A 15,047-nucleotide genomic window follows, 5' to 3' on the forward strand; every position below is an offset into this window, starting at 1 on the left:
CTTGTACCGCCGGGTCACCCGTGTCCCCATGTCACCCACATCCCCACGGCACCCTGCCTTCAAGGAAAGGCCTCGGAGCAGAGGGTGAAGGAGCTTCACCTTGGGGACCCCAAATCCTGCCCTTCCTTACCACCATAATTAACAAAGTTTGATAATAATTACAGCAATCGATTGCTCTGCTAGACCCAGCTGTCCCCTGCTCTGTGCAGTGGGACCGTGCCCCTGCCCAGTGCCCTGGAGCAACGTCCCAATGCAGTGTCCCAGTGACCCGGCACAGTGTCCCAGTGCAGTGTCCCAGTGACCCGGCGCAGTGTCCCAGTGCAGTGTCCCAGTGCAATGTCCCAATGTCCCAGTGCCCCAGTGCAGTGTTCCACTGCAGTGTCCCAGTGACCCGGCGCAGTGTCCCAGTGACGTGTCCCAGTGCCCTGGTGCAACATCCCAGTGCAGTGTCCCAGTGTCCCAGTGCCCCAGTGCAGTGTTCCACTGCAGTGTCCCAGTGACCCGGCACAGTGTCCCAGTGACGTGTCCCAGTGCCCCAGTGCAATATCCCAGTGCCCTGGCGCAGTGTCCCAGCGCAATGTCCCAGTCCCCCCATGCATTCCCCCGGCGCCCTCAGTATATGGCCCCAGCGCATTGTCCCCATGCCTGGTGCATTGTCCTAGTGCATTGTCCTGATGTCACAGTGTATGGCCCCAGTGTCCCCATGCCTGGCCCCAGTATCCTGGACGGTTGTCGCAGTGCCCCAGAGCGTTGCCCTGCCCTGCCGCCCCCCTGCATCACCCCCCAGCATTGCTGCGCTGTGTCGGGCACGGCCTGGCTGCGCTGTCCTGCTGCACAGCCCAGGTGGGCCAGTGCAACGTCCCCGTGCGCCATCCCAGTGCACGGCCCTGTGTATCGCCCCGTGCCCCGGCGCAATGTCCTGGAACACCGGGGCACCGTCTCAGTGCATTGCACCGTAGCACTGGCCTGTTGCACTGTTCCATTGCACTATCCTGGTGCACTGTATCCGTGCACTGTTCCTCTGCGCTGTCCTGGTGCGCCGGAGCGCTGTCCCGCTGCACTGCCCAGTGCACGGGTGCACTGTCCCGTTGCACTGGAGTACTATCCTGGTGCACTCTCCTGGTGCACTGTCCCTGTCCTCTGTCCCTGTGCACTGTCCCGGTACATTGCTGTGGTGCACTAGCTGGCCAGCGCATTCTCCCTGTGCACTGGCCTGGTGCATTGCCCTGGAGCACTATCCTGGTGCACAGGTTCACTGTCGTCGTGCACTGGAGCATCATCCTAGTTCCCTGTGTACTGGTGCACTGTCTCAGAGCACAGCCTGTTGCACAGGTTCACTGTCCCTGTGTACTAGAGCACCATCCCTGTGTACAGTCCCATTGCACTATCCCTGTGCACTATCCCAGTGGAGCACTGTGCACCACTGGTGGAGCCCTGGTGCGCTGTCCTGGTGCATTGCCCTGTTGCACTGTCCCTGTACACTGTCCTGGTGCACCAGAGCACTGTTTCTGTGCACTGTCTCAGTGCACTGCCCCATTGCACTGCCCCGGTGCACAGGCTCACTGTCCCATTACACTGTCCTGGTGCAGTTTCACTGCCCCGTTGCATTGTCCCAGTGCACAGGCTCACTGTCCCATTGCACTGTCCTGCTGCACAGTTGCACTGCCCTGTTGCACTATCCCGTTGCACTGTCCCATTGCACTGCCCCGTTGCACAGTTGCACTATCCCGTTGCACTGCCCCGTTGCACAGTTGCACCGCCCCGTTGCACTATCCCGTTGCACTGCCCTGTTGCACAGTTGCACTATCCCGTTGCACAGTTGCACTGCCCTGTTGCACAGTTGCACTATCCCGTTGCACTGCCTCATTGCACAGTTGCACTGTCCCGTTGCACTGTCCCGTTGCACAGTTGCACTGTCCCGTTGCACTGTCCCGTTGCACAGTTGCACTGTCCCGTTGCACTATCCCGTTGCACACTTGCACTATCCCGTTGCACTATCCCGTTGCACTGTCCCGTTGCACAGTTGCACTATCCCATTGCACTGTCCGGTCGCACGGTCCCGTTGCACAGTTGCACTATCCCGTTGCACTGTCCCGTTGCACAGTTGCACTATCCCGTTGCACAGTTGCACTATCCCGTTGCACTGTCCCGTTGCACAGTTGCACTATCCCGTTGCACTATCCCGTTGCACTGTCCCGTTGCACACTTGCACTATCCCGTTGCACACTTGCACTGTCCCGTTGCACCGATCGCCCAGCGCCGGTTCCCGCCACGCTGCAGTCCCACCCTCAGCCCGCAAGGGGGCGCCGCGGTGGGACCGAGCCTCGCTCCCCTGTGCTGCTGCCTCACGCTCCATCCATCCAGCAGGGGGCGAGCGCGCCGCGTCTCACCATTGGCTGCGACGCGCCGGGAGCGAAGGGGCGGGAAAGGGGCAGCGCGGCCCGTTTCGGAAGAGGCGAGCTGATTGGTCGCGGCTCGTAGGGGAACGATGAAAAGCGGGCGCTGATTGGTCCTCGCGTTTTCCCCTCAGGGAGAGAGACGCGCACCGGGGCCGGTGTCGGGACCTGGGGTCGGCGCCATGGAGGAGCCGAGTTGCGGAGCTCAGTTCCGCGCTGCCGTTCAGGTTATCCAGGGCTTGCCCCGGAGCGGTGAGTAGAAGCCGGGGCCGGGGGCGCCCCCCGTTCCCGGCTCCGCTGAGGTTGTGTCGCGTCGTAGGTTCGTACCGACCCTCCTATGAGGAGATGCTGCGTTTCTACAGCTACTACAAGCAGGCGACGGCGGGACGCTGCCAAGGCCCGAGGCCCGGCTTCTGGGACCCCATCGGCCGGTACAAGTGGTAAGCTCCATCCCCCCCACCCCCCGGACACCTCTGGTCCGAATTCCCCCCTCACAGTGGCTATCACCCCCCCCAGGGATGCCTGGCACAGCCTGGGGAGGATGTCCAAGGAGGAGGCGATGGCGGCTTACGTGGCTGAGATGAAGAAAGTGGCTCAAAAGGTAGTGGGGAGGGGGAGAGCAGTGAGGGTGGGGTGCTCAGTGGTGCCCGTCACAACCTGCATCCCTCCCCAGATCATCGACACGGTGCCCATGGATGAGACGACGGAGGAGATGTTTGGGTACTTTGAGCCGCTCTATGAGGTGATCCATGACATGCCCCGGCCCCCCGAGGCCTTCTTCAAGAGGAAGGGGGGTGAGTGGGAGCTGCTGTGTGCCCAGCACATCCCTCTGTCCCATGCTCTTCTTTCCTGGCATGTCAGTCCTGCTGTTCCCTGCTTCTGTGCCAGTATGCCCATCACCTCTGGGCTCTGCTCTTCCCCAGGACACATTGTTCTGCTGTTCCCTGAGGTGGGGGGACAGGATGAATGCACCATGTCCCATCTGACCTCTGCCACAGCACAGCTGCTGCTGAGGTGCTTGTTTGGGCACCACCAAACAGGTGTCTCTTCACTCTGGGCTTTCTCCCTGCAAAACTTGGAGGAGAGAACTTGAGATTTGGCTTCCAAGTGCCCCTTGACCCAAATCCCTGTACACGGTAGAGCAGGGGATCGGCTCCTGTGCAGTGTTGCGGCAGGGAAACTGTGCTTTCTCTTGGCACTGGCCCACCTCCAGGCCTGGCAGGCTGTGTACAGAGAGTGTGGGTCATCAGATGTAAACATCTAGATAAGCTGGCCAGTTTTTGCAATGGAGTGGATGTGGAGAAACTGGGGTTGAGAAATGGGATTACTGGGACTGCCTTGTGTTAGAGAAGGGTCCTTCCCAGCCCTTTTCATGCCTCTGGCCACTGCCTCATGTGGAGAGGTGGCTGGGGATGTGTCCCACCCCCAGAGCAGGGAGGTCCTCAGTGTATCTGACTTGAGAGAAGCATCTGCGGGAGTGAGGGGCCGGATTTGGTTCCAAAAGGTGTTGGCTACCATTGAGTGAACCTGCTGGCTGTGTGTCTGGAGGTTTGGCTGTGCCATGTTTCCAGTAGATTAGTTCAGCAGCAGATGAGCTTTTAAGGTATATTCGCAGCGGGTGTGTAAAACTGTCAGTGCTTTACTAATGTCAGAAGAGTACACTTGCTCTCTGCCTGTCCCCAGGCATCTGTCCTGTGTCTGACAGCTACTGTCACCCCCTGCTTCCAACAAGGATGCCAAAAACATGTTGCCTGTAGGCTTGGCCTCAGGATGGTTGCTCCTTCCTGAGGTACCCAGGTGCTTTTGTCCTCCATTTTGATGCTGAAGCCCTTTAAAAGGCAAACAGATGTAATTTTTCTCTGGAACATAAAAGCTGGGTCTAAACTCATGGTCATTACCTGCTCGGGAGTGTCATCCTGTGCTAGTGTCACTTATAAGTGACACCCTGTCACTTAAATCTAAACCTGGTAGCATCTGTGGAGTGAATGAGCCCAAGGTGCCTGAAACGGTGGTTTAAGCTGCTGAACTTCTTAAGCTCTTGAGATATTTGTGTTAAAGGTTCTCAAACCTGCCTTCAGATTTTGTGTGATTGCAGCTTTTGTTACCGATAACCTAGAGGAGAAAGGTGATTTTAGACACTGCGGTGGGTGAGAGTGGAGTGTGGCAGGTGCAGGGCCCTCGGCGGCTGCAGAGCTTTTGGGAGACAGAGGTGCTGCACAGGGGGAGTCCAGGCAGGTTTGGGTTTGTTTATTTACAGAGTCAATGCACTGTAAAGTGGCACTTGGAACCCAAATCGTGAATGGTTCAGGGGCCAATGGGTCTCCAGTTAGCAGAGCTCTCACCAGTGTCTTGTAGGCATAGGCCAAGACACTGAAGTACGAAGGAACTGATGATTAAGCCCTTAATGCACAGGCTTGGTGCCGCTCTGTGGGCATGGCAGGCCGGTGTTGGAGCTGGGTGGTGATGTGCAAGGTGATGGGACCCTGCCTGTCCCCCTGGGGCAGGCTCAGGGGTCACAGCACAAACACTGAGGAAGGATTTGGGGACAGTGACATCCCTGAGCAGAGCAGCTCCTCTGTGGGGTGGGGGCTGTCTTTGTCCCCCCAGGGGATTCAGTCGCCTGGGCCAGGCTCTGGGGGGTCCCACGGCCGTGGGCCTGCTGTGGTGGCGAAGGCAGGTTGGGAACTGCAGAGCTGTGCAGGCAAGGTGCAGGCAGGGCAGCGTTGCCACATACCTGCCTGGCCAGGAGCAGGGAGCAAAGTTCTGAGGGCTGATGGAAACATGGCTCGGCTTAACCCCGTGGGGAGGGCTGGATCAGGGCAGGCAGCCGCCCCGGGCCCTCTCTGGGGTGCTGCTGCCTGCTGAAAGCCTCGCAGGTGATGGCAGCACATGCTGCCTAGACAAGACTCTCCCCAGCCAATGCTTCTTGCATTAGGCTCTGTTTGTTAGCATGGGTGTGCCCTGTGCCCTGCCAGGGGAGGGTGACCATCACCCGTGGGTGTTTACCCAGCTGTTGGACAGTTGCTGATCCCTCTGCCTGCTGCCACAGGGGCTCGGGGGACATGGACTCCCTGCCACCCCCGGGGGAGTGAGATGTTCTGTGCAGGGTAGACCCTGCTGTGGCTGGTTGAGTTCATGTTGATTCCCAGCCGTCAGCAAATGGAGCCAGCCCCTCTCCATCCCCACCAGCCGCCGTGCGTGTACAGAGGCTGCTGGCCTGCCTGGCAGGAGGGTGGCCCCACATCCATGTCTTCCCTGCCGTGCTGGCAGGGAAGCAGTGCAGAACCCAGCCGACGGACAGCTCGTGCTGCGAGGATCCTCCACACTGCTTTAATTCTCCTCTGCCCCTTTTCCTCCCTGCAGGCAGTCAGGAGTGCACAGCTGACCCCAGCCAGGACAACTCAGTGAGCAGCCCAGGTCTGGAGAGCCCCGAAGAGGCCCTGCCTGGGGAGCAGCGGAACGGGCAGCACGTGCCAGGTTGGTCTCCCTGGTGTGGCCAGCACCCGGCAGAGACCCCGCAGAGGAGGCACCGGTGATGGGGCTGGGCCTCTGCCTGCAGAGCTGTTGGCTTCAGGCATGGCTGGTCCAAGCCTGCTGGTGTTTGAGGTGCTGCCTGAGTCACAACGAGCTGGAGCTTTTTGTGGGTCCAGCTCTCAGCACTGTTCTTGATGCTGGGGTAACCCTGAGCCTGGTGGTTTGACTTGGCGTTGCTCTTACCTGCGCCAAGGGGCCTGATTCTGCTAAACCGCAGTGAGGCGGTGAGGTTGTTTCCCCGTGGACTGGGCAAACGTCACCCTGGAAGGCTCATGTTCTGGGAGAGGTTGTTCTCCCTTGGCTCAAGCCCAGTCCGCCCCTTCCATGGCACGGGGAGCCGTAGTGCTGAGCCCAGGCCCTCCCTAACGCCTTGGTCCTGCTTCTTCTTGTACAGCCCCTCATACACTCACCCATCCACTGCTACGTGCCTCCCTCGAGGGCACACGTAGCTCTCCCAGCCCAGAGGAGCCTCCCGCTGTGCCCAGAGTTGGGTAGGGTGCTCTGGGGTGGCGTTCCTCCTGCTGCCATCCTGGCCCTCCCCTGAGGAAGAGGGCGAGTGCCTGCATCCTCGAGTGCGCCTGGGCTAGCAGCATGTGGGGAGCTGGGCAGCGTCCCTGCCTGTGTGACGGGGCACGCTGTTACTCTGGTGGCAGTTGGTGTTGTGCGAACAGTACCTGCTCCCTGCCAGAGTGGCCAGGGCCGTGGATCCTGCTGGAGGGGCTCCCTGCTGTGCTGGGGTTTTGGCTGGCCACTGCGGCATCCCTCTCCCCGGCTGGGAGCTGCACATGGACAGAGAAATCTGCCCTAAAACAGCATGGTGTTGGGGTGTGCCTACCCGTGAGCGGGGCTCTGCGACGCCGTGGGCAGGAGAAGGGGCAATTCGGTCCTTGGATTCACAGCCATGATCCAGTAACAGAGCTGGTTCCTTCTCCCTCTGTGCCTCAGTTCCCTTCTCCTTCCTCACCTCGTGCACGTGGACGCTGCCTTCCTGCCTGCTTGCGGACCTGTTGCCTTGCAGCTGCGCTGAGCTTCTGCTGCCCTTCAGACGTGACCAAAATGCCTCTCTGCCACGCCATGTGCTTCCCTTCCAGGAGGTGGGCTGGCTCCTGCCACCGAGGCACTTGAGGGTAGCCAGGTGACCAGTGACTCCGAGGGGGATGTGTACTGCGATACCCTGGAGCAGATGGAGCGTGAGCAGGTAACGGAGGGCTGGGACACGCTGGGGTCCTGCCGTACCACGGCAGCAGCTTTACCTGCTGCCAGCCCTGCCCTGCCTGTGCTGCACGAGCCAATCTCTCTGTATCACTGTCAGCTCTGTGCTGCCATCCTGGGAGCCCTGCCAGACCCCAAACCTATGGAGCCACCCAGCTGCACCCCTCTGTGCTTTGTGTCCCTCTTGGACCCTGGTCCCTGTCACAGAGGGGAGGGTGAGGAGCCTTTGGTGTGGGCCCCCCCCTTGTTCCTTTGGTGCAGCTTCGGTGGGGCGCTGGTGGGCTGCTGAGGCTGGTGCAGGCACCTTGCTTGCACCCTTGCCAATCGCTTGCTGCTCCCTGCTACCCAGCAGCTCGGCTGCCACCAGCAGCGCTCAGCACTGGGGGTGCTACAGCGAAGCTCGGGGGTTCCCACGGGCAGGAGGGTGGAAGCTGCCCGGCTTCTCCCTAGAGCTCTTCCACCATCTTGAGCCTCGGCACCTCCCTTCCTTCTGGGGTTCTGCACTGTCACCTCCTGAACTGGGTGCTAACTGGTGCTGCTGGTGGTATTTGTCTTCCCTCAGCCCCACGTGCGCTCTGCCACCAAAAATGCCACCACAGGGAAGGTGGAGAGACACCATCACTACCCTGGTGTCACCAGCCATGGCCCTGCAGCCCCTGGGGAGGGGAGCGGGGGTCTTAGGGCCCTTCTTCTCTCCCCTCGTGCAGGCTGGGCAGCCGCTGGGTCTCTCCCCGAACGGTATCTGGGCCGGGCCTGAGCCTCCAGTGCCCCACGGTGCTGGGCAGGGGGAGCGGGCTGAAGGCAGAAGACTAGAGGGGAGGAGCAGCGCTGGCCTCACAGCCCTTGGCTCCGAGAGAGGTGGGTGCAGCGTTTGGCTCCTGCGCGCCTTCCTGCTGCTCCCTCCCCACCTCCTGGCAAGCAGGGCAGGATTTGGGGGGCTGTGCAGAGAGGTGAGGGCTGCAACCACTGACAGGGAACAGAGTTTGGCTCCAGCATCCAGGGGTGGCTTCAGTAGCTGTGAGGAGTCCTGAGTGTCCCCTCTCTTCACCTCTTGGTCCCCGAGCAGTTTGGTGTCTTTTCCCCTCCAGGACATGTCCCCTGTGTTGCCTGTTCCTTGCAATGGTGCTAAATTGCCTGAATTTGGGGGATGCTCTGCCAACTCCTCTCCAGCAGCTGGGCGGGCAGCGCAGACCCTCAGCTGCCTGCGCCCAGTTTCTGCCTGTTGTCCCTGCTGCCGGCATCTGCCTGGTGCCTCTGGCTGTGGGTGGTGCAGGGGTATGAACCTTCCCCAGGAGGGGACAGGGTGAAATGGGGCCCTGTGTCCCTGGAGGCATCCCCCCGGTCCTGCGGATGCCCCACTCTGGCAGTGCTGCTTGCCTAACGTCACCCGCCGCTGCTGCCGGTGTTTGGGGATGACCGAGCCCTGAGCTGTGCTGCTGTTAAGAGGGGACAAGGAGCCTCCTGCCAACCTCTGCAGCTCTGTCCAGGCACATCTGGGGGGCTTTCTGCACCAGGGGGGCATTGCCACCTTCACCTGTGGACTGGCAGGGGTGGTCCCTCCATTATCTTCCCCCCCCACCGTTGATGTTTCTGCAAACACTCCTGGGCTGCTTGCCCTTAGGACTTGTAACGAGGCCAGTAAGGCCAGGCTGGGCCATGCCTCCGGGTGCTGGTGTGAGCTGGGGCTGGCAGCGAGCCCCTGCCTGTCTCCCACTCACTGTGCAGATTATCCAGGTGTTTGCCAGGCTGCAGCCAGGCTGGTTTGGGGCCTTCACCAAGCCTAAGGGCCTGGCAGTGAGGCAGCTGCACAGGCAAGGCATCCTGCCTGGCGTGGGGGTCCTGCCTCTGCTGGGTGGAGCAAGGTGACCCCCACCACTGCCACTGCGCTGGGGGGACGGGGTGTCCCCTGTCCGCAGGGACGGTGTCAGCTCATGGAGGGAGATGTGGGCTGCGGGCAGAGCTGGCAGGGTGCAGGCAGCTGATGAGACCCACTGCTCGCCGTTTGGTGACAGCGCACAGAGTAGGCCGTGCCAGCCCTGGGGGCCCTCGGGGAGCGCGAGGCGGGCAGCACTGCCGTGCACACTGTGTGCCTGCCCCACCGCCTCTGACCAGCACCCGTCTTTGTGCCCCACAGATCCCTGGCTCACCAGGGAAGAGGAGGACACTGAGAGCGCCCCTGAGCTCACCCACCGGCTGCCACTGGAGCTGGAGGTCCATGTGGCCAGTGCTGTCCAAGCACTGCAGGACGACATGCGGCGAGTGCTGGAGCGCCTGAGCGAGCTGGAGACGCTCACCTCTGCGCAGGTACATGCTGCGCGGGGAGCCACTGCACGCTGAAGCTGGCTGGCAGGGCCACGATGCCTGCACCGACATGGGCCAGGCCAGCAGGGCTTGGCTCCGGTCCCTGCAAATGGGCAGCCCCGGGTGGCTCAGGTGCCGAGACCTCGGGGTTTGGTGACACGTCCTGGTGGGGTGGAGGCTGCTGCTGCTCTGATCTACCCCAGGGTGCAGGCAGGGAGCCAAGGTGCAGGCAGGGAGCCACTGCCCCTGTCATTCCCATTGTCCCTGGGGCCTGGCCCAGCTACGCCATCCGGAGCCCTCGCAGGAGCGCTGAGTGGGCTCCCTTCTCTCACGGGGATGCAGAGGTGGAAGGGGGGTGCCCAGCCCTGCCTGCACCCCAAAACTTCTCCTGTCTTGCAGGGGGATACAGCTGGGACCAACCATGACCAGCCTCTCACTCCACAGGTGAGTGTGGGGTGGAGGCAGTGCTGTGGGGTGGCCCTGCTGCCCCATGCCTGCCCATGGGTCTGGCTGCCCCACAGGGGCCTGGAGACACGGCGGGGGGGCAGGCAGGTCGGGGAAGGGTCCCTCAGCTGGGAAGCAGGTGACATTCCTGGGGATGTGTTCCCTGTGTCCGGGCACCAGGGACAACAGTTCTGATGCAAGATCTCCACAGGATGACAGAAGTGCCAAGGACGGTGGGGCTGTGACAGGGGCCTGCCACCACCTGCCTTTTGGCGGAGGGCTGGGGGGGATGTTTGGTTGCACCGGTGACACCTCTGTCCCCCTCCCCACACCGCCTCTCTCTGTCCCCTTGTCAGGCACCATCCCCGTGGCCCCTGACTGTCTCCCCACGCACCCTCCTCTTCCTCGTCACCTGGCCCTTTGTCACCCAGTGGCTGCTGCGACGCTGGCAGGGCAGGAAGAGGTGACCGATGCATCCCTGCTGCCACTGCTGGCCCCGAGATGGGGCGCGGGATGGCCCCGCTGGGCTGCCACCACCCCTCCTTCCCCATCCTGCTTAGCACAAGCCGGGGAAGCGCCACGGGATCAACGAGGGAATCGCCTCACCCAGCCACGGGGTCTCCTGCGGGCCGGGACCCCAGCCCCGAGGGAGGGGCAGCCACCGTGCACCGCCGACTGCCACCGTCACTCTCAGGGTCTCACCAGCACCGCCAGGACAGCAAAGGGACCACGGAGCCAGCCGTGGGGTGTGGGATCACCCCTTGCACCTCAAAACGGGATCCCATGGGATCCCCTCGCTACCGCACACAGACAGACAGGCTGCCCACCAGCGCTGCCGCCCCGGTGCTGGGTGTGTGGGGGGACGCAGCCACCAGTTCCACAAAGTGCTCGACCATCTGCACCTGCCTGAATTAAAGTTGCCTTTTCAGCCCAGCGCTGGCTGCCTGCTGCCCTGCCGTGGGGAGGGGATGGCCGTGGGCAGAGGGGCACGGGGGCAGCTGCCTGTCCCTGGCCTGGCCCCAGCTCCAGGCAGGCGGGGGGGCAGTGCCACCGCGGGGGGGGGGGGGGGGGGGGAGCTGCGGGCAGCTCTGGGTGCCCAGCGCGGGCAGGACCGGGCAGACCGAGGCCTCCGGTGTGGTCGGGCCGCTGCCAGCGCCACCTCTTGCCCGGCCACGGGTGCCCCGGCTGCGGTGCTTGGCACCGGGGCACGGGGGGGTACGGACACCCCGCTTCTGCACGGGCAGACCGTGGCATCTTGTCCGGGGGGGGGCAGGGGGTTGGGGGACCCCCCCTCTCCCCGGCGGTGCCACCCTGGGGATCCCCGGTCGCCGCTTCCCCCGGGGCCCCGGAGCCGTCGGGGGGGGGGGGGGGGGGGCTGGGCAGGCCCCCTCCCCGTGGACCACGGATCCCCCGTGGGCTGGCGCACCCCCGTGGGTCCCCAGGCCGTGTGTCCCACAGCGCGGCCCCCGGGCCCTCCCCCCCAGCCGCAAACCCCCCCCCGGGCTCCCCCCACGCCCGTGGGGCCCCACGGACCGTGACGGGGGTGACACCGCCACCGCGCGGTGACAGGCCCCGGGCCGCCCTGCCCGCCCCCCCCCCCCGCCCCGACCCAGCGTCCAGGACCGCAGCTCCGCGCCGCCCCTACGAAAAAGGGACGCGGTGCCTTTAAGAAGGGACTTCTTTTCTCTCGGGTTTGTTTACATCTCCCTCCGCGCGGCAGCATCTGCCGCACCCAGCCCAGCTTCGCGATTCCTCCGCCCACCCCTTGCCCCCCCGTCCCGCCCTCCCTCCTCCCGCGGGGTCTCCCCGCCGCCCGGCCCGTTATAGCCCCCCCCAGCCCGGGGCCGCGGCCGGGGCGAGGGAGCCGACACGCAGCCCAGAGACTCCTCCGCAGTGGGGGGGGACACGGACTCCTTTCGGGCCGGCCCACGGGCTGGCCGCGGAGGGGGGGCGGGGGCGCTGCCCTCGGCGCGGCCCTGAAGGTCGCCGGGCCCCGGGCCCGAGGGGAGCCCCTCCGCGCGTGGTACGGCCCGGCACCACCCCCGCCTCTCCGCATTGGCGGGGCTGCGCGCGAGTGACATCCGTCTCGGCCAATCGCAGCCCTCCTCGTGCAGAGGCCAGGAGGCGGGTTCCAACGGGCGGGACCTCCCTCCGCGCCCGTCGATTGGCCAAGGGGGTGGCACCGCCCGCGTGCGGGGAACGGTAGTGGCGGCGGCGGGCGCGCGGCGGGGCAGAGACGGGGGCGGGGCCTTGCGGGTCCCGGCCTGCCGGGGGCGGGGCGAACAGCGCGCCTGCGCGGGGCGGGGCGGGGCGCGCGCGGGTACATAAGGCGGGGGAGCGGGCGGGGAGCGGCAGTCGGGAGCAGGCGGCGGCGGCGGCGGCGGGTGGCAGCGTGGGGCGGGGCGCGGCGGGGGGAGGCGGTGGCGGCGCGTGCCATGCGCGCGGGGGGGCGGGCCCGGCGGCGTTAACCCCTCTGCGACCGGCGGCGGTGACCCCGGGGGCCTCGGCCCCGCGCCATGGCCCCGGCGGCCTGAGGGAGAGGAGGGCGGGCGGGGGGCGGCCCCATGCGGCGCGGGTAGCGCCTGTCCCCGAGGGAGCGGAGCCGAGCGCCATGGCAGACGCGGTGCCCGCCGAGCCGGGGCCGGAGCCCCAGTGCGAACCGGAGTCCCGCTGCGAGCCCGAGCCGCAGCCGGAGCCCGAGCGCGGCGACGCGCCGGCGGCGGACGGTGAGGCCGGGCGGCTGCCACCCCCCGGGGCGGAGGAGGCGGCGGCGGCAGCAGCGGAGGGCGCGGGCGGCGCCGAGGGGCGGCCGTCGGCGGGCGGAGCGGCGCGTCCCGGCCTGGGCCCGCGGTACCGATCGTCGGTGGGTCGCACCGAAGAGTGGCCGGTGAAGAAGAAGCACCGTCGGCGGCCGTCGAAGAAGAAGCGGCGCTGGAAGCCCTACTCGAAGCTGAGCTGGGAGGAGAAGCAGCAGTTCGACGAGCGGCAGAGCCTCCGCGCCTCCCGGCTGCGCGCCGAGATGTTCGCCAAGGGGCAGCCGGTGGCTCCCTACAACACCACGCAGTTCCTGATGGAGGACCACGACCAGGAGGAGCCCGACCTGAAAACCGGGTTGTACCCGCGGAGAGCGGCCGCCAAGTCGGACGACACCAGCGAGGAGGATTTCCTGGAGGAGGCGGCGGAGGAGGACGGGGGCAGCGACGGGATGGGGGGAGACGGCAGCGAGTTTCTGCAGAGAGACTTCTCGGAGACCTACGAGCGTTACCATGTGGAGAGCCTGCAGAACATGAGCAAGCAGGAGCTGGTGAAGGAATACCTGGAGCTGGAGAAGTGTCTCTCCCGTATGGAGGAGGAAAACAACCGGCTGAGGATGGAGAGCAAAAAACACGGGGGGGAAACGGCGGAGACAGCGCGGTTGCAGCAGCTGGAGCTGGAGGTGGACAGGTTACGAGCCGAGAACCTGCAGCTGCTGAAGGAGAAGGACCTGCCCAGGCAGGAGAAAGGCCCCTGCCAGCTGGGGGAGTGACACTGGGGACGGGGCGGGGGGGACGGGGACACGGGGGGGGCTTTTTACAGTGGTGGGGTGGAACATTCTATACGTTGTACAGAGACGCCGCGGACCCTCTTTAACGGGAGTAAAGCGGGGGGGGGGGGTTCGGCCTCCCCCTTTTTAGGTGGCTGAGATGGGGCGGGGGGGGGTTGATGTATTGGTGATATTTGGTTTATGATTTTATTTTATTTTTTTTGTCTAAACCAAAAATGGCAAAAAAAAAAAATTCCCTGGGAAAGCTGTAAATTGGCCAAAACTGACTATAAAAAAAATTATAGAGGTCTAATAAATTTAATTACTTGTAACTGTAATGGTTTTGGTGTGATTTCTAGAAAATATTCAGAATGGCATTCCAGAAGGGAATACATTTTGAATTATTTTCATGATGCTATAACTGGTCTGAGGGATCATTTGATTAAATATATCCATAATTTCCCACTTAAGTGGGGGAAAAAATAATAAAAGGGTTATTTTCAATTCTCATCCTCCTCTGTGAGCTGAAATAGTTAAAAATACCTGGGCAAGGGATGACAGCTCTTCATATCATTTGTATAATGGACACTGCTCGCACCTCTGGTGTATTAATACACCGAAGTAGGTTTGTTTGCCTAGAGGCTCGGTTAAACTCTGGTTCCTCCCATGTCAGTTAGCTGAAATCGGGGCAAAAAAACCTGCCTAAAAATGTACTTTTAAGCTACAGGTGAGAGGAGGGGATTAAGAAAAAAACAAACCAAAAACTTTAAAGTTTTGGAGCAGCTCAGGGAAAAGTTTTGGTTGTTGGTACTTGGCCTCTGAAATGGCTGACAGGGATCAGTGGGAGGCGAATGTGGCAGCTGAACCTTTCATTTCACCTGGGAGGGGAAGGAGGAGGGAGGGGAAAAAAACTCTGGGCAGCTGCGTGGTCTGTGGGAGGTTTTTTGGGGGAAAACCAGGTAAATCAAAGGGTCAAGTGACAGAAGGGGCTGAGGCTGCGCTGGTGCGTGGTGTGACCGAAGGACAGCAGGCTCCACGTTGGGAGAGTGTTAATGAACCTGATACCTGGGGAGCTGGGGGCTCCGCTGGCGCTACCCACCCCCAGCAGGGAAACAGCCCTGGGTTAGAACCCAGGGAGGAGGAGGAGGAGGAGGAAGGTGTCCTCACGCTGGATGGGCACAGATTGTACGGAATTGGGGAGTTTAAAGCAGCCGCAGGACTCTGGTTTACGGACTGTGTCAGGTTTTTAACACGAGCCTGGCAACACCACTCTGCTGTGGGGCACAGGCTGGACTCCAGCCTTAGGTGGGGAATGCAAAAAAACCAAAAAACACACTCCACCCCACCCCCCAAAAAAAGGAAACTACTGGAGGGCTACTTGCTCAAGAGCCCAGTAGCCACCCGCGCTCCCTTCCCCTCTGCCATGACATCATCCAGCAGAGCCAGCGCCTGGTGCGGCTGCGGAGGGAGGCACTGCCGCGCCGCCCCGAGCCAGACCAGCGGCAAAGCACGGCGAGAGGTAACGAGTTAATCAGGATCTCGTTGGCTGGGAAGAGCGGCGCCGAACCCCGAGTCCTCCCCGGTCATCCCTGGCGCTTTCTTCCCAGCGATTTCTTTGCCCAAACAAGCGCTTCCCT

General features: G+C 63.0%; 2 protein-coding genes across 3 annotated transcripts; both read left to right on the forward strand.

Annotated features, from left to right (window-relative positions):
• The first annotated feature begins 2,533 nt into the window (after positions 1-2,533).
• ACBD4 (acyl-CoA binding domain containing 4) lies at positions 2,534-10,820 on the forward strand. 2 transcript variants are annotated; one of them, XM_054801912.1, is made up of 10 exons: positions 2,534-2,648; positions 2,716-2,836; positions 2,913-2,997; positions 3,070-3,190; positions 5,760-5,873; positions 7,022-7,128; positions 7,850-8,000; positions 9,277-9,446; positions 9,843-9,887; positions 10,244-10,820. In XM_054801912.1, the coding sequence occupies exons 1-10, from the start codon at positions 2,579-2,581 to the stop codon at positions 10,352-10,354; spliced, it is 1,095 nt and encodes a 364-aa protein (XP_054657887.1). In that variant the 5' UTR covers positions 2,534-2,578; the 3' UTR covers positions 10,355-10,820. The 2 variants fall into 2 exon arrangements, with proteins under 2 accessions (XP_054657887.1, XP_054657888.1); XM_054801913.1 differs by lacking the exons at positions 7,022-7,128; positions 7,850-8,000 and having other exon boundaries at positions 2,553-2,648.
• Positions 10,821-12,263: 1,443 nt separating this feature from the next.
• HEXIM1 (HEXIM P-TEFb complex subunit 1) lies at positions 12,264-13,748 on the forward strand. Its single transcript, XM_054801971.1, has one exon. It carries the CDS (start codon positions 12,499-12,501, stop codon positions 13,411-13,413), a length of 915 nt encoding a protein of 304 aa, XP_054657946.1. The 5' UTR covers positions 12,264-12,498; the 3' UTR covers positions 13,414-13,748.
• The last annotated feature ends 1,299 nt before the right edge of the window (positions 13,749-15,047 follow it).

The sequence above is a fragment of the Grus americana genome, chromosome 22 (genome assembly GCF_028858705.1).
Source record: "Grus americana isolate bGruAme1 chromosome 22, bGruAme1.mat, whole genome shotgun sequence".
Classification (NCBI taxonomy): domain Eukaryota; kingdom Metazoa; phylum Chordata; class Aves; order Gruiformes; family Gruidae; genus Grus; species Grus americana.